Source organism: Gambusia affinis, linkage group LG03, assembly GCF_019740435.1.
Source record: "Gambusia affinis linkage group LG03, SWU_Gaff_1.0, whole genome shotgun sequence".
Lineage (NCBI taxonomy): Eukaryota > Metazoa > Chordata > Actinopteri > Cyprinodontiformes > Poeciliidae > Gambusia > Gambusia affinis.
In genome coordinates, this window is record NC_057870.1 from 30,678,012 (window position 1) to 30,700,340 (window position 22,329).

Consider the following 22,329-nt stretch of genomic DNA (forward strand, 5'->3'; position numbering starts at 1 on the left):
TGACAAACAGCAGGAAGATCGTGAACTAATATGAACAGGATTATTTTATACTCGCAGGATAAAATCTTTTCCTTCACACATTTTTTATTCACTCTGTTCTTCTGCTGCTGCAGCGATAATTCAGGCTGAAGCTGCTGATGATGGAGGTGTTTCTGATCGGCTTCCTTCTTGTTCCCATTTTCACTCTGGATTTATTCATTAACACCATGATGAACCCATGAACTGAATAAAGTTAAAATTATTACCTTTCTGGTGTAAACAGAAGCTCTGATGAAATGAGGATCTTTTCATCTGAAGCAGGTTGGAGAAAAACGTTTAACCGACTGGAGAGATTCATCTACAAACAGAAATGTGGATTTAATAGTTACTGTTCTGGTCCAGTGATCAGATGGTTCTGAGGGAAATTCATGATTAAATTAAAGTAACTCAGTGGATTCAGACAAAGATCCTGGAAGCTTTTTGTGTGATTTTATTCTTTTGTTGAATAGAAAAAACTCCCAGAAACATTGTCTCTATTTTTATTTCTTTAAACTGAGCAAACATCGTTTTTGTACTGAAAACACTTTTTGTAAAGTGTTTTTTCTGCAATTATTTCCACCTTTAAATTGAGACTGAGAGCAGACTGACTGTTTAAATATTTTAAGTTAAAATAAATATTTTAAATAATTCGTTCACAGATGAAACCAGCTGATTCTGCTGAAAGTGACTGGAGTTTCCAGACTGGCCACCAGAGGGCAGCAGTGGTGCCAATACGTGTAGAGTGAAATGTTACAGGCAGTGACTGGAGCATCTGACAGCCAGTGACTCATTAACACCAGGCTTGTTTTTCAAGAGTCTCATTGAAAAGATTTTGAAACTGTTTTTATGTTGGATACTCGGATCTCCAGGTTCAGTTTGAGGCTAAAATCAGTAAAATCTGATTTCTTCCAGTCACAGCATCACTGACTGGGTTATAAAATGTCACAGTTTATTTCTTTCATGCATAAATTCTTCTGGGTTTTCCTCTTTTCTGTTTATAGCTCCACAGTAACTGTGTGACCTGGAGGAGCCCCCAGAGGAATTGAATAAACTTTAAGCACATGTTCACATGGTTGGGGTCGGGGGAGTTCCTGGTGCCACAGTCAATTAAGAGTTGGTTCATGTCTGCACAGCTAATAAATGGCTGAACAAACCGTCAGCTGAAGCTGAGCACTGCAGGAGGATGCAGCCTGTTAGTGAAATGGCTGCAGTATCCACCTCGTTTTTCACTGAAATGTGGAGTAAAGAGTCGATCCTTAACTCTCCTCTCCTCACAGCAAACATCCTGCAAACAGATGAGTGATGGAAACTTCAAAACACAAAAACAAAAACAACACTAAACCAAAATAAATAAATAAAACAGGAACCAAAACTAAAATTCTGCAAATATCAAAAACAACATATGAAACGCTGCAAACTTGATCCACAAAGCAGAAGTCCTCCAGACCACTAGGGGGAGTCGACAGCCAAATCAAACAGGAAGTCATGAAAGGATGTTCAGAAGAAGCCTGGAGGAAGAAAGAAAATGTGTGTTATACTGAAAGTCTTTTACAATATTAGATACAGGTAACTACTCATGACTCCCCCTGGTGGTCTGGAGGAATGTGGAGCATCTTGCCTGATCCTGGATGTTTCTCCCTCAGCAGGGCGGCGGTGTGCTGTGACTCAGGATCTTACCAGCCGGTAGCTGCTGCACTCGGTGACGTTCTCTTTGCCTTTCCAAAAGGAAACTGTTCATTTGGGAAGGTTTGTTCCTGGCAACGATCTGGTTACAGACGCAGCAAGAAGGTAGAGCTGCGATCTCCCAACATCTTCCACTGACCAGCAGGAATGTCATCAGGAACTGCAGGTTTGTTGACCTTCACTTTGGATTTCTGCAGCACAGATCCCAGGATTGGTGGCAGGAAATGATGGGATGCTGAGGAAACGCAGCACTGCTGATGATGGTGAAATACGTAGACCACCTGCGGAGCATCCCTGGTCAGTCTCACAGAACCTCTTCCTCTTGTAAGAAAGTTTGCAAATATCTACATAATCCTTTTAGAGTTGAGCAATTTGGGTTTTTGGGATGTCTATATTGGTTATTTTTCTTGAGGCTCATCATATCATTTTGCTAAGATCATTAAACAGTTTTTGAGATTTCTGAAAGGTCTGAGTGGACTGGGAGGATCTCTGTTTGGGCCACTGGAGTTATTTCAGTAATCTTTGTTCAATGAAAGGCAGGATGGTGGGTTTCATTATGTTGCTGCTGAGTCTCTTTGCTTTGGAGGTTTTCCAACCAGGTTTGTTCTGTTGCCACAGAGAATCTGAAGAAATCTCAGCTTTAATGAAAAGTTTCCTTTCTTTCTTTTTAGTGGTTCAGAAAACGGAGCGTCCTCTGTGTGTTTCATGTTCAGCTGGAGTGTTGAGTCTCATAAACCCTCGTTTTAACGCTGCTGGTTTAATGTCTCTGTGTGTATTTGTGTGTGTTTGTGTGTTTCTGTGCGGCGGCTCTGAGCCTCGGGTTCAGCAGCAGGCTGAGCGTCACATGATCCACTTTCCACAGTGATTCTCCTGTCCACCTCCAAGCTGCAGAGGAAACCATCCTGATGTCTGATCACAAAACACAAAACACTCTGCAGCTGAGCCACGTAAAGCTGAGAAGATGTGGCATCAATGACCTTTAACCTGGAAGAACAACAGAGAAACAAAAAAGTTGAGATCCATCAATAAATCAGCCAGATATCTGACTGTTGACCCTTGACCCTCTGTCAACCAGAACAGGAACGTCTGTTGTGAAGCGGCTTCACTGGTTGTTATGAGCCAGTTTGTCTCAGTTTGCAGCTCCTGGTGTTTCTCCTCTTTCATCCTGAAGGTCAGGCTGAGGGTCTGAAACCTTCCAACTTCCTGAAGTTACAGTTTGGCTAATGTCTGGAAAAAGAGCCATTTAAAAACCTCCAGAATGTAAATCAGCTGGCACTGCATGTTACCTAGCAACCCCAGCGAAGCACAGCCTGTTGCCTAGCAACCCAAGGAGAGCTCCAGCATGTTCGGTCAGCTGGTTTTACTGCCGCACAATGGCTGCTGGAACAGAAAACGATCCAGAAACCACTTGCTGCATTTTTATTGGTTGTGCAGGAGGCTCCGCTTCTGCTTTTCAAAGAAGTACGGTTGTGTAATTACGCTTTTGTTTGCAGCCATTTTCACATGTCAGTGTAAACGTTGAGTTTGGGGGTAGCAGCAGGATTTAAAGTGACAGGACGCCCTAAAACAGCTGAAAATACAGAACTGAGGCCAAAATCTCATTATCTAAGAAAAATGTAATGAAGATGTTTCAGAGCCTGTTGATTCGTCCTAACATGTTCATCACTTTAACACAGACCTGGAATCACTGGAAGCATTTCTCTAAGAAAGCAGGAAACCAAGGAGAGAGGAGGAGGGAAATGTCTGTGAGGAGGAAGGAGGAGGGGATGAAGAGGGAGATAAGAAGCAGGGGGAGGAGAGAGGCATTGTGGGTCCATCGCTATCCAGCAGAGGCAGCTGCTCCTCTCCTCCATGCCGGGACCCTGCAGCCGGAACGCCGGCCGTCTTTCTTTTGTCTGGAGTCGATTTGAGTAAAAGCTCAAAGTGTCTGGAGTGTTTCCATTTTCTAGCAGCAGATGCAGGAAGGAGGCGGGTCTGGACGTCTGTGTGCAGCGAGCTCAACTCAGGGTTAGGATCTGAGCGCGAGGTGATGAGAGGAAGACGAGTTGCTCTGCAGCATCACTCTTCCTCCTTATTGTCTCCCCGCCTGCAGCAGCAGCTGCAGTCCGGCTGCGTTATGAGTCTGAAGGAAACAGCTGCTGCGCAGCCGGGCCGGGCAGCCGCTGAGGGACAATGACCCGGCTTGGTTTTCTGAGCAGCAAACCAGACAAACATGTTGAGGATTTAAAGAAACGGAGTTTAAAGATGGGATGACCGCTGTGTGGCGCTGAACCCGACCCAACATGAACTCCTCCTCCAATCCGAACCAGAGCGGCTCTCCTTTGTTCTGCCTGCTGGGAGCGGTGGGTTACTCCCACAGCCTGGACACCTGCCTGCTGGAGGCGGCCATCATCCTCTTCCTCGCTGTGCTCATCATCGCCGGGAACCTGCTGGTGATCTTCGTCTTCCACTGCGCGCCGCTGCTGCACCACCACAGCACCGGACACTTCATCCAGACCATGGCGTGCGCCGACCTGCTGGTGGGCGTCAGCTGCCTGGTTCCGTCTCTGTCCCTGCTGCGCTGCCTCCCGGGCCTCAACCAGCAGCTCGCCTGCAAAGCCTTTGGCTACGCCGTTTCTGTGCTGAAGAGCGTCTCCATGGCGTCGCTGGCGTGCATCAGCGTGGACCGCTACATCGCCATCACCCGCCCGCTGTCCTACGCCACGCTGGTGACGCCGTGCCGGTTGCGGGCGTGCATCGTCCTCATCTGGGTTTACTCCGTCCTCGTCTTTCTGCCGTCCTTCCTGGGCTGGGGGAAGCCCGGTTACCACGGCGACGTCTTTCAGTGGTGCGCCGAGTCGTGGAGGACCAACCCGACGTTCAGCACCTTCATCGTGGCGCTGCTGTACGCGCCGGCGGCGCTCACCGTCTGCTTCACGTACGGGAGCATCTTCCGGATCTGCCGGCAGCACACCCGGGAGATCAGCCGGCGAAACGCCCGCTTCGGCGCGCAGGCCACGCCCACCGGGGGCGAGCGCTGCGACGGCTGCACGGACAAGCGCTACGCCATGGTGCTGTTCCGCATCACCAGCGTCTTCTACGTGCTCTGGATGCCCTACATCCTCTACTTCCTGCTGGAGAGCGCCGGGCTGTACCGCCACATGGTGGCGTCGTTTCTCACCACGTGGCTGGCGATCAGCAACAGCTTCTGCAACTGCCTCATCTACAGCCTCTCCAACAGCGTCTTCCGAAAAGGCCTGGGCAGTCTGCTGCAGCCGCTGCTGCCTTCCTGCCTCGGCTGCGCAGACGGGCGGAAGGCTCCGCCCCCCGGCAGCCTGCGCACCGACACGCGATGCCACGTCTGACACTCTGCGGCCGCGGATTGGTGTTTCAGGAGCGTCTGTTTGGCGCCTGCAGGGCCACAGAGAGGCGTCCGTCCCGATGCCTGCTGGTCCTTCTGAGATGAAGTGAAAGAAACTCACTGGAGGAACAAAGTTTGACACCAAACTGCATGAAAAAGGTCAATGTGTGAATTCAGAGGATCGAATAAACTTTTAAAAAGTGTAAAAAGACATAAAAGGAAAGTATAACCTGCTCATTCAGATCCAGCAAATGCAAAAAGCTAAACAGTTTATTGCCTCATTTTTCTGTTTCGGGTCAGGCTGAGTGAAACGGCAAAGAAAAAAACTTGGATAATTAATTTCTTATTTTTTATGTTGGATTTTGGATAAACTTACTATTTTATCCTCCTAATATTTCAACCATCTTCTATTTATATTGTGAGTTTATTTTGGCAATATTTCAAATTTATTGTCATATGACTTTATTTTTGTAAAAGATGATAATTTTTTAGCCTGACCGTTATATTTTATTAGTTATATTTTATTAGTTATATTTTATTAGTTAACCTGAATTCAAAGTCCAAATAAATAGAAGCTGTAAAACACAACAAGATGGCCGCCCTGATATGGAGACCAAAGCAGTTCATTGGTGGAAAAACAATCCCTGTTTTCCAAAGCTGTGATGAAGTGATGGGATGGACGGATGGTTTCAGGGTGGATGAAGGTTTGGCCATCTGGAGGATCTGTGAGAAAATCTTCTGATCTGAGTTGAACCTGAGCTCAGGAAACTCAGCTGCTGAAGCCGGTCGTGTTTGTTCAGCCTGGATTCATGGAAAATGTTGATTTATGAATCAGCTCAGCTCTCTGACCTGCAGCGTTTTTCCACCTGCCGCCTGCTGGACACCCAATAAGGAGGCCGACGGTTTATTTATGTGGGGAGGTTTGTTCCTGAAACGTTTCATCAGCAGATCAATCTGGAGCGTTTCTGTTTTATGAAGTCGAGGCGTTTCTGTTTTATGAAACTGAGGAGTTTCTGTTTGCTGCTGTTTGAAGCAGAAAATGTTTTACTGGTTTTGACTAAATGCAGAAAATTGATCCTGAGCTCTGATTGGTGTCGGACCTGGATATGATCCGAGGTTTTGGCTCCTTTTCATAATTTTTTCTTCTTAAATGTTTGATGCGCTTCTCTCTCAGCATCATCTTACAGTAACTTTACCTTTATATTAAAACCAATATTTAAAACTAAACTATGTGCTAAAACATTTTAAAACCAAAAAATGTAAGAATTATTACTGTTGTGGCTAATTTTAGATTATATATTGTTCTAATTTTGACTATTGTGGCTGTAATAAAGTATCTAACTAGTTATTTTGCTACAAGAACAAAAATGTTGAATCTTTAATGTGATAAAATACTCATAAAACTGATCTGAAATCAGTTCCTGGATTAACTTTGACTTCAGTTTCAGGTTTTCAGATTAAATTTAGAGTAAAAAACCAGCAGATCATTTTAATAATGAGGTTTCCAGCTGATCCAGTCGTCCTGCTGTTTCTAAACGGACTGCAGATCCGGTGCTCAGACTTTAACTCCTGTAACTTTTTACAGTTTTAAAATGTAAAACATCGTTTCCTTAAAAAAGAGATTATTTTCCTCCAGAAGCTCTGAGTTTTTACAAACAGAAATAAATGGAAGATCCAGGAAAAATGGAGACTTTATAACGAATATTATTATTCTAGCGATGCGTTTTTCAGATTTGTACTTTTATTATCACTTTATTACAGCATAAATCTGCATCACCTCACAGAAAACGTTTCTAACATTTATATTGTGTGATAATTGATCATGTTTTCCTCAAACACGTCGTGTTAACGGAGGTCCAGATTTCTCAATCTGAGGCCCAACAGCAAAACAGAATATTTACACTGTAAAAACCTGATTTGTGTTTTGTCAAAAATAATATGAATATTGTAAGAAAATATTTCTTGTACTTTGAGGTTTGAGGCACCAAGAATTGAAACCGAACAGCAAAGTTTGATTCTTCCAAACAGGAAAACCAGTTTAGATCCTTTAGATCGCCAGCAACAGTTTGTAGCAACAGGTGGGGGAGGGGCTGCAGCGTTCTTTGACTCGTTTCATCAAATTCTGATATTTTATCTGGGATTTCTTTAAATGGAAGTTAAACTACAGAAATGAGATAAAAACCTTCACTTATTAAAGTTTAGTACTGAAATCTGAAACCGTTTTATTTTCGTTCCTGAAATGGTTTAATAAAGAAAAATATCATTAAAATATTTTAAACATCATAAAATAATCATAAAGTTTGGTTTTAAAACCATTAAACAGGAAATTCAGAGTTTCTGATTCTGATTTTGATGTTTTTGATCAAAAACCAGAAAAAAAAACAAAAACTGGGAAATAAAATAAACTGAAAAGTGAATGTGAAGATTTTTATTAAAGGTTTTTATTAAAGGTTTTTATTAAAGGTTTTTATTAAAGGTTTTCCACCTTCTTGTGGGTTTTATGTGAGAGAAATTTAAACCACACTTTAAAGGTGAATCTTCATCTATTTTTATTAATCTGAGACATTTTAAGAGGAAGAGTTTATTTAAAGAAACTTCAGTTTGTTTTTGTGAAATTTCCATAAAAATCTTTTAGTTTTATTACATTTAAAGAGCTTTAAATATTTAAACTTTAACTTTCTTCTCTTCGATTTGCATGAGCTGCGTCTCATTTATGAGAAAAATGCTGAAAAGTGGAAAAAAGTCAACCTTTAGTTTTAATGAATAAGTTAAAATTAAAAATGATTTAAATATCTCCAGTATTTTCTGGTTGTGCTGAAGAGGCAGAAGCTGAAGGAACAACTGATTCCATTATTTGTGGTTTTTTCAGCGGCCGTTGTAACAGGACGTCTCCTTGTTGGAAGGAACTGAAATGACGGTTTCATGATTTATTGCTGCAGAAACAACATTAAAGTTAATTGGATTCAGCCTGTGGAAACTTGTTGACTCGTGAAAACTGATTTTACTTCAGTTATTGTTTTTGACTCTGCAGTCAGTCGAAGGTTTCAGAAAAACCTGAAATAATTTTAAAATCACATTTTGTAGAACATTTTATGGATGTGCATTTAAAAAAAATAAGAGCGAAATTTAATAAATTTAATGTAAGAGAAACAGAAACGTAGTTTTGTTCCTCTGGGTTTTCCATATGATGATTTCAAGGTAAATATTCTGAAACCTTTTTAAAAATGTTGCAGGTTGTAGATTATTATGTAAAAAGCCACAGATTATTGTCAGAACCACAGAGATCCGTTTTCTTTTGTCTTCAGTTCATTTCTTTCCAGCTGATTCAGAAGTGAAAACAAGCAGATATAAAAAAATGAAATAGTTCAAGTTGTTTGGTCCCTTTGTTTCAATAAAACTCAGCAGGTTTTTAAAGTGTTGCAGCAGCAGAGTCATCCAGCAGCTGAGACGCTCCAACGTTTCCAACAGAAACTGACTTCAAACTTTATTCCTGGTTTTTATTCTGAGTTTAAAGGAAACTCTGAGTTTGTCCTTCAGTTGACGAGTCGGACTGATCGGTTCTGTTCTGATCTGATCGGTTTTCATCGGTTCTGTTCTGATCTGATCTGATTGGTTCTGATCGGTTCTGTTCAGTTCTGTTCTGTTCTGTTCAGTTCGGTTCTGATTGGTTCTGATCGGTTTTCATTGGTTCTGTTCTTATCTGTTCTGTTCGGTTCTGTTCTGTTCAGTTCGGTTCTGATCGGTTCTGATTGGTTCTGATCGGTTCTGATTGGTTCTGATCGGTTCTGCTCGGTTCTGTTTTGTTTTGTTATTTCCTGGTTTTTGTCTGAACTAAATGAATTGATTCTGTCCTTATGACTGTTTTTCTCAGTTTGTTGATTCAGTTTAATTTATTTTTCCAGTCAGGAATATTTCTGTTCACTGTGTCAAACAATAACTTTTCAAAAGTTGCACTCAGAATTTTCTGTATGACTATTTGTTGAAAATACAAATTAATTGAATATTTAATCTTCTTTTTATTGCTCTATTACCTAATATTTATTCATCTTATTTATCGATAAATTCAGAAAACGGACAGAATCCGTTAATCTGCCTTCTGCTGTGAAAATGAATTATTTAAATGTATCTGATACATTTTCATTTGCTGTAGCAACACAAATCTCATCAACTGTGCAGTTTTTACATTCCTGTCATGTTTTGGAGTTTGTGCAATAATCCACCGTTTATAGCAGATTAATAATCCAGACTAAGGGCTTTAATCTCTGAGCTGTTTGGTTCTCAGCATGAGGAGAACCAAACAGAAGTTTATTGTAAATAATGTGTGTGATTAAAACTTGAATGTTCTGTTTGTTCGTGTTTCTGGATTCATTTTAAGTAATAAAAATAAAAAACACATTAAAGCCGTTTTATTTTTATGTTGGTAAAAACGCATCAGACTGGATCGTTACTTTTAGCTTTAAAGACGTTTTTCTGTTATTTCTTATCATTTCTTTGTTGACCTTTTATGAAATAATTAAAAACACATCTGGCTCATTAACAGCTTTGAACTTTACTGATTTTATTCTTTAAAAATATAACAGATGTTTCAGTTTCCATGCAGAAGGAAAAAGTTTCTATTAATGGAAATAAATAGTCTAACTGAGGTTTTGTTATTTCATGTCATGAAAACGTTATCATGAAGTTCAGAGGCAGAACGGATGATCTGGTTCTGACAGAACATCAAACCTGTGAAGGATTTATTCATTATTCATTTTTCATGTACAGAACCAGAACCAGAGGCTCTAGAGAGATTTACAGATGTTACAGATGTTACAGATTAATGTAACTTGATCAAATGCAAACAGCAGTTTTCAAACAACGAGTTCATTTATTAATGTAAAAAATGATCAGAATTAGTTTTATAGGCCAACATTGTGACTCAAACCAGGTTTTCTGTCTTTTTTCATTAAAGTTTTTCTCAATAGAAAGTTGAATTCGTTCTAATTTTCTTTTCCTCAGTTTGATTTTGAACCATTTCAGTCGGCAGTGAACTGGGAACAGTTTGGAAAACTCAGATGAATCCAATCAGTTCCTCCTGTCCACACTGCTGCTCTCCTCCCCTTGAGCCTGTTCTCTGTCTCACTCTGGAGAAACACAGGAGTGTGTGTGTGTGTGTGTGTGTGTGTGTGTGTGTGTGTGTGTGTGTGTGTGTGTCTGGATCTGTGTGAAGAACAACATGATTACTGATGAAGAGAATTATGATGAAAGTCTTGGTAATAAAATCATGTAAATCTGTGGGTGAGTGACGCTCACTGAGGTTTAGTGTCTCTGAATGAAACGTTTCTGCTGTCGGATCGTCCAGCAGGACGACATGAAGCTGATTAACTAACAGGCAGCAGGACAAACATTTAAACTAATTAAAGTCTTTCTGTTGATTTTAGTTCCCCAAACCAATTCAGCCTCCGTTCTTACTGAATAAATTTACTCTTTCTGTAACCTAAAGCTGTTAGCAGGAAGTCAAACCAGCTGTTTTTACAGTGTTGATTCTCTCTGTTTACAGTCTTTTCTTCGGGTCACATGACTGTAGTTTCATTGCCAGATCGTTTCTGCCGCCTCACATGATGCTGCTGAGGAATGAAAGGAATCTGTTCATCAGAGGAAACTACAGCGAAGGAAGTGATGAGGGAAACCGGCGCTTCAGGCAGAACTCAAAAACACAAAACTCATCCAGGTTAGCAAATGAAAAGTAAAGCTCTGGATTAGTTTTTGTTCTTTTGTCTTTAAACTGAAAACGCTCTGCGCTGTATTTCACTTCCTGCTTTTGGAGCGGTTCCGGTCCGATTGGCCAGAGAGTCGACCTTCTGTCACCAGAAGAACATTTCCAGGTTTAAAGGACTAAAGAGAAACTCATCCACACATTTAGAAAATCAATCCTCTAGCTGCAGCTGATCCAGAATGCTGCTGCTGGAGTTCTGACTAAAACCAGGAAGATAGAAAACATCACCTAGTTCTACAACCCTAACCCTTCACTGAGAGAATAAACCTTAAACTACTGCTGGTATAAATTACTGAACAGATTAGAGATCTGCTGCAGACCCGTGGTTCTGCTCTGGTTCTGCTCTGGTTCTGTTCTGTTCTGCCTCCAGAACCAGAACCAAGCACAGAGAAGCAGCTTTCAGCTTCTATGCGCCACAAATCTGGAACAAACTTCCAGCAAACTGCAAAACAGCCGAAACACTGAGCTCCTTAAAGGAGACATCATCAACATATTTCATGTGTTGAGGTTTCGGCGATGCCTCTGGTCAAACTGTCCGGTCAGTTGTTGACTGTTCATGTTTTCACTTTGTCGTTTCATGTTTTCATTCTGCGTTTCCCCGTCAGGCTGAGTTGGTTTAGCACAGAGGATCCCAGGGAGTCCTGATCCCTTCATCTCAAAACATGTCAGAGTTTATGTTTTTATTTTCCTGTGGGAAAATCAAGATGCTGGCAGTCAGGAGGAAATGCCTTTTCAGAGGCCGACGGCACCAAATTTGGGCCAGAACCGAGAGCAGCAGGAGGGGGGGAGACGGGGAGAAATTTATTATTATTATTTCAGCTTAAAACTTTGTGTTTTTATCACATTCAGTGTTGGAGGCGCCAAATATCTGCTGGCGTTAAGATAAAAGCAGGTGACGGATGTTCCAGCTTTCTGAAACGTGTGAGGATGTCTGCCGTGTTTCGGTCCAACAGAAACAGAGAAACCAGATGGATGTTGGTCCGACTGGAGCCGGTTTTCATCCGGCGCCGCTGCAGGAGACTCTGAAGCTCAGGTTTCATCTGCAAACCAGAATCATTTAAATTACAAGAAACAAAAGCTTGAAGTATTTCATTCTGTCATAAATCCACGGTGCTCCAGGATTTTATGATTGCTGTGATTTTTCTTTTCCAAAATCACAAATTTTGTGATGCTTTATTATAAATAATTGGAAGAAATTTTGCAATATATTTTTCTCTTTCTAAAATCTACATACAGCTGAAAAGATTAGAAAAAAATACAAATAAAATGCAGAGAGTTTGGAAATACAAACACTTTCTTTCCTTAAAAAAACCTGAAATATGTAGATTTTTTTATTACTCACCATATTGATCATAAACCACTTGGTGATCGATCGATCGATTGATTGATCGATTCCAATCCCACCAGTGGAGGAAGCCCTGAGCTGCTGCTCAGGAACAGTTCATGATCCAAGTTCAGCTTCAGTTCAGGAAAAGTTACAATCAGGCAGTAAAACCATGTTGTTGTTTTTCAGAAAAGGATTCAGACATTTTGAATTTGTGTGAAACATCAGAGAATCGAGCTGAAGAAGTTGAATTTGTCTGATTCTCATGTTTACACGCCGAGCCGCCGCCGCCGCCGCCGGCTCTAATCTGAACTGAATTAACGTTCAACAAACTGTTTTAGAGAAACTGAACTGAAAGTGTTTGAGTCTCTGAGGAATGAAAGCGTCTGAATGTTTGAGTTGATGCTTGTAGGGAAACTGTTTCCCAACGTGAGTCTGAAGTTTCTGCTTCTCATCAAACATGGCGGCTTTCCAGGCACAACCAGAGGATTCTGGGTTAAACTGCATTCATCCATCCTGTGATGAAAATGAATGAATGAATGAATGAATGAATGAATGAATGAATGAATGAATGAAAGAGCTCATGTAGGAACGATGAAAGGAAAATCATCAAATCACAAAGTATTCCTAGAAGTGAAACAAGTTTTACCAGAAATGGATCCGCAGTTTTTACCTGCTGAGTGAAAACTTCATGACAGGAACAAACTCAGCCTCCAGGAACGACCGTCTGCTGATGGAGAGCCTAATTAAATCCAGTTCTAATGAGCAGCTGTGTCGTCACGGAACCGGAACCAGAACCAGCTCAACATCCGGAGCTTTAAGGGTTTCTTCACAGTTCATAAAGAGAGTTTTTCTCCGCTGATGAACAGACTTTCCCTCTGTGGATCTGGACAGATGAGATTGTTGTGGCTCCTTGGCAGCAGCAGCTGCAGCTGTCAGGATAATGAAGCCGTTTTCACTCGGAACCGATCCGAGGATCGAGGCTCGGACCGGCCACATCTCTGCAGCGCCGCCTTCACAGTTCTGAATCAGAAAAAGTCCAATATTTCTCTCCCTCGTTACAGAAAGTGAAACTCATATTAAACAGACTTAAAAACATTAAATGAAATGTTTGAAGCCTGATTTTTTTGTTTTAAATTAATATGCTAAAATTCAGGTTCTGGAAGAAAGAAGAGAAACTTCCGCTGATTTCAGGTCAAACTCACAGCTTTGCTGCCATCTAGTGGCCAAAGTAGAAACCGGCTGAATTGTCCCAAATATTTTTCTTTTGTCAAAAAGCTGAAAAATATATTTTATCGCTTATTTGTCCTTGTCTGTTCATTCCTCCTTCTCTCTCGTCTTCATATTTTATTTTCTAACATCTCTATAATATTATTTTGTCCAGATTGAAACTTTTTTAAACTCTTGTTTATCGTATTTCCTCTCCAATTTCTACATAATAAAATTAAATAACAGATTTACCGTGAAATAGATTGTATCTTACTGTGAAATTTTTGCCATTTAAAATCTTCCTTTCCGTTCAAAATAAAGTTTGATATTAAAGTTGACCAGCAGAGGGAGCTGTTGTCACATTTGCGGATTAAAAAGATTTGAGTCTTTTTATAAAAAAAAATTAAAAAGTGCTACTGACATTATGTTATATGTTCAATAAGTGTAATGAAGCTTTTTAAGGTTTCATAATTGTTTCTATAACTTTGTTTTAGGTTACACATAGAAAACATTTATTTTATTTATTAATCCTCTGATTTCATAGATTCAGGTCTTACAATTGGATAAATAAAAAAGCTACTTTGTGCAGATCTTTCATTTAACCACTTGAGGAATCATCTACAGCTAAACAATTAGCTGAGATTTTTTTTCTTAAGCTAAAACTGAGGAGTTTGTGGTAGAAACAGGCTTTACGTTTCAGTTAACGGTTAATCGATTAGTAAATCAGTTAATGGCCTTGGAGCTGCAGTTTGTCTTAATGTTTTGGTTTTAGAGAAACTGACAGAAACTCTCCAGATCCATGAAACCTCCAGTAGCTTCAACACTTTTCCTAATATTTCAGGGTATTTTAATGCTTATTTGTTACATAAGTGCTTATCTATAAACACATTAAGTCTAATAATAATGCAGTTAAAGTGTTTAGAGGTCGGTTCGCTCCTCGTTCTGCTCGGCTCTTTGTCCTGATCTGCTGTCAGAACGGTTTGCTTTGGACTAACAAGGTGATTAAACCCACGGTGAACCTGACCAGTCAGAGCGTGACAAACTGCCGCCATGCGTCCACGTTGCGTAATCCAACACCTGGCTGCTCCACGTCCCGCCGCTAAAAATACCCAGAGGATCTGGAGGCTCCGTCTGAAACGAGCAGCGGGCCGAGGCAGCTGTCAGCTCGGTGTCAGGAATGACGCGGAGCTCCACTCTGAGGTCAGCAGAGGTCAGGCGGGGTCAAGGTTTCCCCGTGAGGTGTAAACAGCAGAATGGAGGAGTGCGTGCACACACTGCTGGTCCTCAGAGCTGCTGCTCAACAGAACCAGAAGGCTTCACGCTCAAACTGCCTGCTGATAGATGGAAAGTTTCATCTGATCCAAACAAACATTTGATTCCACTGGAAAACATGATTCTGTAACATCAGTGGGAAGTTCAGTTTCTGGTGGAAAATGTCCAAACATCAAGATTTAAAGAGGAGATTTTATGTAAAATCAACTTTTTACATCATAACTTTATTCACAAAGAACAAACCTGGAGTGTAGCTTTGAGTCTTTCATGCAGAAATCCTTTAATCTCCATGGCAACCATTCAGCTGTGCAAAACACCTGGGTGGACCTAGCTCCGCCTCCGAGGCGCAGCTCCTCCTCAGAGCTTCTGTCTCACAGAGCAACTTTCACTCCTTCAGACTAGCCAGAAGAAAACTGCTGAGCTCGTTAAAGGAGCTGCTGCTCAGTAAAACGCTGGTAAAAATGTTGGGAGTTCATTTAGGAGCCATGTTGAGATAACATCCTGAAGGCGGAGCTTCAGAAAGAGCAGGAGTTTTTAAAGAGACAGAGGCCCAATTTCAAGACATTAAGGAAGTAAAATTTCTAAGTTATATTTTACATATTTATCGCATTTTTAATACAACTGAATTAAGTAACAGTTACTTAGCTGTGCTCTAAAATAGAAAACACGCAATAACTGCCCCTTTAACAAAATCCTGCTGTTTGTCAAACAAAACGACAAAATGATTGATAATTTAGTTTTTAAATTTTCCAGCTCAGGACCAAAGGTACTGCTGAGATACAGGAATGTTTAATACAGGACTAAATATCTTTAATCATCTGATACAGCAATATGCAAATATGTGTTTTGAATACAAAGTTACAGTCATGGCTGTATTTACATTCATAAATATGTTAATAAATACGTTCAGCTGCTGCTGAGTTTATACTGAAACGGTAAATATTTCCAGAGTTTCTGGGCTGCTTGAGTTTCTCTCCGAGGCGTTTGGGGCCCCTGAGGCCCCTGAAGGCAGCCAGAGTATTGCTTTGTTTTCCTCAGGAACCAGAACTGGACCTGTGCTGCCCGAAGCGCCGCCATCGTCCTCCATATTGCTTTCAGTGCTGCTGGCCGTGGTGTGGAGGAGGAAACCGACAGTTTGAGGACTGGAAATCAAACCGGGCTTCGGGTCTGGATTCTGGATCCTGTCTGGAGCCGGAGGTCAGAACAGATCCTGAGGGCCCAGGTGGATGATGATGGGCGCGGCGATGGGCTGCGGCTGGTAGTAGGCACTGTCGATGTACAGGCCGCCTGCAGACAGGCAACAACATCTGGTCACAGAAACATCTGCTGGACTTAATGGACTTCAGAATCAGAACCAGTTTGATGGAAAAACTTAAAGGTACAACGACTCTCCTAACATCTATTAAAACCTATTTTATTTTTTGACACCTTTAGGGGTGATCACTTCTTACCAGAAAACTAGCTGTGCTAACGCCAAAGCACTAATCATAAAAATTTGTTCTGCTAACGCTAAAGCGCTACACCAACATGCTGTTTAGTGGAAGCTAATGCTAAAGCGTTAAATGAACTTTCAGTTTTATAGCTGTTTGATATTGCAAACAACTATGAGCAATGCATTCTGGGTACAGAATAAATGTATCTTGCTGCAGCATAAACAGACTGCCACTTCAAAATAAAAGCATGAATATAAACTTTACTTGAAGATTGTTTTTTAACCGTTGATGAGCAAAAACATCAACACAGATGTTGAACTTTATTCAGCTCAAAGTTTTCTAAACTGCTCTAAATGTTTTCAAAGTAAACAAACATTATCTCTGTGGTTAGCGCGCTAGCAGAGATGATCCTGGATGCATTTCTTGGTTTTTACCAAAATCACCATTAAGTGAAGGAACCTTAGATCACTAATTCTTATCTGTGATCTTCTAGTTCAGCCTGTGGATTTTTCCAAATCAGAAGAACTCTAATAAATCGGTGTTGAGTCTCGGTGTGATGATGTTCCAAACTGTAAAATATTCAGAAACATCCTGGATTCATGTGTTTATAAATGTTTATAAATGAAGACATTTTCATTCATTTCACCTCCAGCAGGAGGTTTCTGGTCCAAACTGAACATCTGCTCTAATATTCTTTAGCCCTGGATGGGATCGGTCTCCTTCACTGGTTTTAATGCTTCATTAAAACCCAGATGAAAAGTCCTGACCAGATGTGGCTGGAAACGTCTCAATAAAATTAAAAAGCTGCAGAATCAAAACCTGAAATGGTTTTCATTCGTCTGTTGGACTGAAGGTAGATTATGACATCACTTCCTCCTGAAACACTGCAGTCATGTGACCACAGAGTTCAAGTATCAGAACTGTAGTTTGTACTGGTTTCCCTGTGGAAAAGTTTATTGTAAAAATAATAAATAATAATAATAAAAAAATCAACACTTGACAAAAATATTTTTATTTAAAAAGATTATTATTAACAGCCATGTCAAAATAAAACAGTAGCAAATGTAAACAGTTGATATGAAATGAAAGGAAAAATGTTTTCAGTGCAACTGATTGCTGTAAACTTTTCAACACCAAACAACCAAAAACAAGCGAAAGAATCACAGGAGGGAAAGTTAAAGGAATATCCGACACATTCTGGGCTTCACTGCTTCATCACAGCTTCATCACTGCAGAGGGTTCTGGATCAAACTAACTGTAGACTTTATCTCAACACAACAAACATCTCAAACACAAAATATAAAACCAAAAATGACAAAAACCTACAAACTGAGACATGAAGCTGCTGCTGAAAGAGCTGCTCTCCCTGAAACAAACATCATTTCATCCAGGCTGTAACTTCAGCTCCAGTCAGCAGGATGTTCAACTTTCAAACTTTCTAACCTGCTGCAGGTGAAAAAATCTCTTATCCAAAAGCTGCTGATTATAAATCTAATCTGCATCAGATCCGTTTATTTCCTTCAGCCTGGTATGATTAAACATAATAATCCTGAAAACATTAAAATGTCATAAGCGTCAGTGTTTATTGATCAGGGGGTTGTGAGTGATTCTCCTCTACATGAGGAATGTTGAGTCACTTTATGCAGATTTGAAGGTGTGAAAACGAGAAGATGTTTCAAATGTTTTGGATTATTGAACATAATTCTTCTTCTTCTGTCTTTAAAGCTGCAGAATTAAACTCATCAACAGTTTGTAGCTGAAATGTTTGATGTCAGACGCTGATCCTCAGCTTTAGTGGGGATATTCCTTTAACGGGTGGAGGGGCGGGGCTAGAAGGGGTACAGGTGGGCGGGGCTAATACAGGTACAGGTGGGCGGGTCTAGAAGGGGTACAGGTGGGCGGGGCTAATAGGGGTACAGCTGGGCGGGGCTAATACAGGTAAAGGTGGGCGGGGCTAATACAGGTAAAGGTGGGCGGGGCTAATCGGGGTACAGCTGGGCGGGGCTAATACAGGTAAAGGTGGGCGGGGCTAATCGGGGTACAGTTGGGCGGGGCTAATACAGGTAAAGGTGGGCGGGGCTAATACAGGTAAAGGTGGGCGGGGCTAATAGGGTTACAGGTGGGCGGGGCTAATAAGGGTACAGGTGGGTGACGGGGTAAACGGGGGGAACTCTGATGACGGGAAAAACTACTGAGGGCAATCTGGAGGGAAGACCTGAGGAAAAGCCAAAGAACAGAAGCTGGAGTGATGGGATGATGGATGGATTATTGATTATTGATCAGAGAGGTAGAGGGGGCTTACTGTAGGCAGGGAGGGGGGCAGCAGGGCTGTAGCCGTACGGAGCACCAAAACCTGCAGAGGAGATAAAATTTCCGTCACCATCAGAAAACAGTTTGATCTGTTTTCCTCCCTCTGACGGTCAGAGAAAACCTCCAGGTCTGCAGCTGGTTTCCTCAGGGGGAGGAGGGCAGAAATATCAGAAATGTATTAATAACCTGAGGAGAAAAACTCCAGTTTGTTTCAGAAAGAAGCTGAAAATATCAGAGCTACAAAAACATGCAGTGACATCATGCTTAATTTTAAACAAGTTGGGATAAATCTACACACTAAACATGTTTATTATGTTTTACACAAAATCAGGAAATGAGATTTCATCTCCTCAGTTCTGCCTGTTTGAGACTCTTTCAGAATGACTTTTATGCTAATGAGCTGCTGCGGGCCACGCCCCCAAATTCATGTTTGGTTGCACTAAAATCACGTCAGAACGGCAGCAAAAAGATGCATTACTGTACAACATAGAGGTGGACTTTACGTTTTATCACAATATGTTCCAGCATTACTGTGATAATAAAAGTCACGATAAAAACTATTTATTGGTTCTTTTTTAGGTAACTGGCTGTGACTGCAGGACAGGAATCATAACCCATCAGAAACAAATCCAGCTCCTGAGAAACAAAAACATCTGTAATCTGTAAAGTGCGTTTTGTTTCACAGTAACTTTTAAGAAACAGTAACAAAATTATTCATGTTTATTGATTATTGATGCGCTCATTGAACAAACAGTTAAGAAAATAATAATGTTGACAACAGATTTGGGGTTTTTAAACATCGTTAACTGGAATTTATTGTGATGGCAAAAATTAAGATTTTTTATAATTGAAACAATACAATAAATGTACACCACTACGTCCTACTTTGAAAAGCAGAAGTGGAGCCTCCTGCACAACCAACAAGAACGAAGCAGTGGTTTCTGAATGGTGAGTCAACAACTAAACATTTTTCTTTTCCAGCAGCCATTGTTCAGCGCATCCAGCAGTAAAACTAGCTCCATTTGGGTTGCTAGGTAACGAGAGTGATTGTGACTTGATGATCTGGTGGTTTTTGAAACGGCTCGTTTTCCAGGCACAATAAACATTCATTTCTTGCCAGAAAACGTCTGGGTATTTTTCTGTTTATTTTCTAGAAGCAGTAAAAACCCAAATGGAAGAACTAAACAGTTCGTTTTGCATAATTGATCCCATTTAATAAAACCAAAGAATGGAAGTAGAATTTTTAAAATGAAAGTTCCTGCTAAACATTTTTTTGACTGAATTTAGATGGAAACTGACGGTTTGTTTCTTCTGCAGTTTGTCACGTCTTTGGGTTTTTACATCAGTTCAAACATGCAGTAAAGCTCATTAAATCTGAAACACAAAACTCTGAGACGGCCTTACTGAAGCAGAGTTTTGGACGGTTTGGGGTAAATATGAACTTTTGAAACATTCAGAAACATTTTAACTAATCTAAACTGTAAATGTTTATGGATTATAGATTTTGACAGTTTTTGCTCCAACATGTTTTGTGTAAAAGTCTCGGAGCAAAGAGGAAACCAGACTTTAACATTCTCACAGTGAACCTTCGTCTGCAGCAGGAACAGAAGGTGTTCATTTCAGTCATGAACAGTGATGCTGCGGGCTTCCTCTGCTGCCAAGAAAATGTGCCAATCGCCATGGCAACCAGAAACTAAGCTTGTAGAATTTCAGCAGGATCGTCTTTCAGGTATGAATCCATCATAAGGAAACAGAAATGAGCCGCTGCAACATTTAGAAGATCTTTAAAGGAAATTTAGTTTTTTTCTTCATGTTTTGATCCAAAAAGCAGAAAAATCTTCATTTAATCCTGAAAGATTATTTAATCTGCAGCCGGACCCACCTGGGGCGATGTAGCCGTGTGTGTGGGGCGTGCTGATGTACGGCGCTCTGGGCAGGACGGGGATCCGTGGAGGTCTGGCGGCGAGTGTCGGGATGGTCAGCACGGAGGTCAGGGGTCGCTTCGGCTGCACAGACAGAGATCAGAGCTGAACTGAAGCCACTGGCCAGCAGGGGGCGCAGTCTCCCTCAGAGCTGAACTCACTGCTGGGTTGAGGCGTTTCTTCTTCACGTTGGTCGGTTTGGATCCAGAGAACAAGCTGTTGAGAGCGGCGAGCGCCGCGCTGGCTTTGGCTACCTTCTTATTGGGACCGGTTCCCCGGAACACCTGCTTATCCACCTCCACCTGCAGGGGGAGACAGAGAGACAGGGGTCAGAGGGTCACGGGTCAGGGGTCAGAGGGTCACGGGTCAGAGGGTCACGGGTCAGAGGGTCAGGGGTCAGAGGGTCACGGGTCAGAGGGACACGGGTCAGAGGGTCACGGGTCAGAGGGACACGGGTCAGAGGGACACGGGTCAGAGGGTTTAGCAAATAAAAATAACTTTGGTGATTCTAACTGACCTAAACAAGAAAAGTTTGATTTTTGATTTCAGACAGTGAAAAAAACATTATTTTCTTAAATAAATAAAATGTATAAAAAAATTTGATTCCAACTGTAAATGATGTTTTAAAATGTAATCAATGTGTGTCTCTCTCTGTGTGTGTGTCTGTTTGTGTGTGTGTGTCTCTCTGTGTGTCTCTGTGTGTGTGTGTGTGTCTGTGTGTGTAGTGTGTGTGTTCATGCCTCTATGATGAAGCGTTTGTCGGAGCTGCTGCCGCTCTCTGAGATCAGATCGTACTTCAGGCCGCGCCGCTTCTCGTTCAGCTCCATCACCGGGTTTTTCCCGCCCGCCGTCAGGATCGGACCCGGAGCTCTGGACTGAGACACAGAGGCATGCTGGGAGTTAACGGGTTGTCATGGTTCTGATCCGGTTAATCCAGATCAGAACCTGGACCTCCAGAGTCCCTGTAGTTCTATTGTGATGTTAAATTAACAACACCTTATATTATTATTCACAACCTTAATTTGATTTAATATTTAGTTAAATCACCACAATCTGATGGATTTTACTGCAATAAATCATTTGATGGCTTGATTAATTAAAACAAACTCAAGTTTTCATGATTTATTGTTTTTCTCTCTTCCAACCAAAAACTGAATTATAAATGTTTCAGTTTGGTTTTGATTTTTTCACTTTAAGTATCAACAGGAGACAAAAAGCAGAAATCTGAACTGATCTGAATTTGATAAATTCAGCAGCTGAGGAAAGTCGTAGTTTATAAATTAACCATCTAAATATCATAAACAACAGAGGAGGAGAAAAGAAACACTTTCCCACCTCAGACTGGACAGATTTCCAGTTTGTTTTATGCTGTAAAGACACTTTTTGGAGTGTCTGTGTGTGTGTGTGTGTGTGTGTGTGTGTGTGTGTGGTTGTGTGCGTGTGTGTGTGTGTGTGCGTGTGTGTGTATGTGTGTGTGTGTGTGTGTGTGTGTGTGTATGTGGGTGTGTGTGTATGTGTGTGTGTGTGTGTGTGTGCGTGTGTGTGCGTGCGTGTGTGTTCCCACCTCCTGCGTCTCCGTGGAGGAGGTGACGGATGTGGAGCTGGAGCTGGTGGACATCCTGTCGTTCTTTCCTTCTCCGTCAGACTTCTCATCGGCGCTCAGAGAGTCCAGGTCCCCGTCTGAGGCGAGCACGAAACCCAGAGCCTGAAGGGCCTGAACAGAACCAGAGACAAGACTTTACCGTTACCGTGGAGATGAGCGCCTGGACGGAGAGTCTCTGAGCAAGGCACTAAGCAGCGGTGGGAACCGCTAACTAAGAAGCTAGCTTTAAAGTTTACATCCTAAAGGCATTGACAGAAATACAACCTTTGAGAACTAATTTCATTTCAACATAATTTATACATTCTTTAATGCTCAGTTATTGTAACTACGGTTATGTTTTGTTCCTCTTTGTTTCTTGTTTTAAATAAAGTGAAAAAAAATAGTGAAGACAAGAAATGGAACTGCAACGTAACCGGGCCGAACCTTCAGGGCCACCTGCAGCTTGGCCGTCCTCTTGGAG

At 41.4% G+C, this 22,329-nt stretch overlaps 2 protein-coding genes and 1 long non-coding RNA gene across 7 annotated transcripts in view; 1 reads left to right on the forward strand and 2 right to left on the reverse strand.

Moving 5' to 3' along the window:
* The first annotated feature begins 1,640 nt into the window (after positions 1-1,640).
* On the forward strand, positions 1,641-8,624 carry LOC122828506 (probable G-protein coupled receptor 21). Its single transcript, XM_044112119.1, has 2 exons — positions 1,641-1,806; positions 1,899-8,624. Exon 2 carries the CDS (start codon positions 3,984-3,986, stop codon positions 5,043-5,045), a length of 1,062 nt encoding a protein of 353 aa, XP_043968054.1. The 5' UTR covers positions 1,641-1,806; positions 1,899-3,983; the 3' UTR covers positions 5,046-8,624.
* Positions 8,625-11,216: 2,592 nt separating this feature from the next.
* Positions 11,217-13,020, reverse strand: LOC122828507. 2 transcript variants are annotated; one of them, XR_006370238.1, is made up of 3 exons: positions 12,794-13,020; positions 12,139-12,636; positions 11,217-11,836 (listed from the first exon to the last, which is right to left on the reverse strand). It is a non-coding gene; the product is annotated as an uncharacterized LOC122828507 (long non-coding RNA). The 2 variants fall into 2 exon arrangements; XR_006370239.1 differs by having other exon boundaries at positions 12,770-13,020.
* Positions 13,021-15,101: 2,081 nt separating this feature from the next.
* LOC122828508 (spermatid perinuclear RNA-binding protein-like) overlaps positions 15,102-22,329 on the reverse strand; it is a 34,760-nt gene continuing 27,532 nt past the window's right edge. Inside the window, exons 12-18 of one of the 4 annotated variants that reach the window (XM_044112122.1) lie at positions 22,293-22,329; positions 21,831-21,980; positions 21,007-21,141; positions 20,428-20,568; positions 20,227-20,350; positions 18,337-18,387; positions 15,102-15,888 (exon numbers count right to left, since the gene is read on the reverse strand). The exon at positions 22,293-22,329 is cut by the window's right edge and continues 172 nt beyond it. In XM_044112122.1, the coding sequence (XP_043968057.1) occupies positions 15,800-15,888; positions 18,337-18,387; positions 20,227-20,350; positions 20,428-20,568; positions 21,007-21,141; positions 21,831-21,980; positions 22,293-22,329 (727 nt within the window). In that variant the 3' untranslated portion in view covers positions 15,102-15,799. Of the gene's footprint in view, positions 15,889-17,030; positions 18,250-18,336; positions 18,388-20,226; positions 20,351-20,427; positions 20,569-21,006; positions 21,142-21,830; positions 21,981-22,292 lie in introns of those variants that run through there. The other 3 variants (XM_044112120.1, XM_044112121.1, XM_044112123.1) reach the window with 3 other exon arrangements.

Coding starts and splice junctions, on each gene's coding strand:
- LOC122828506 (XM_044112119.1), top strand. CDS start 3,984: ATGAACTCCTCCTCCAATCCGAACCAGAGCGGCTCTCCTTTGTTCTGC.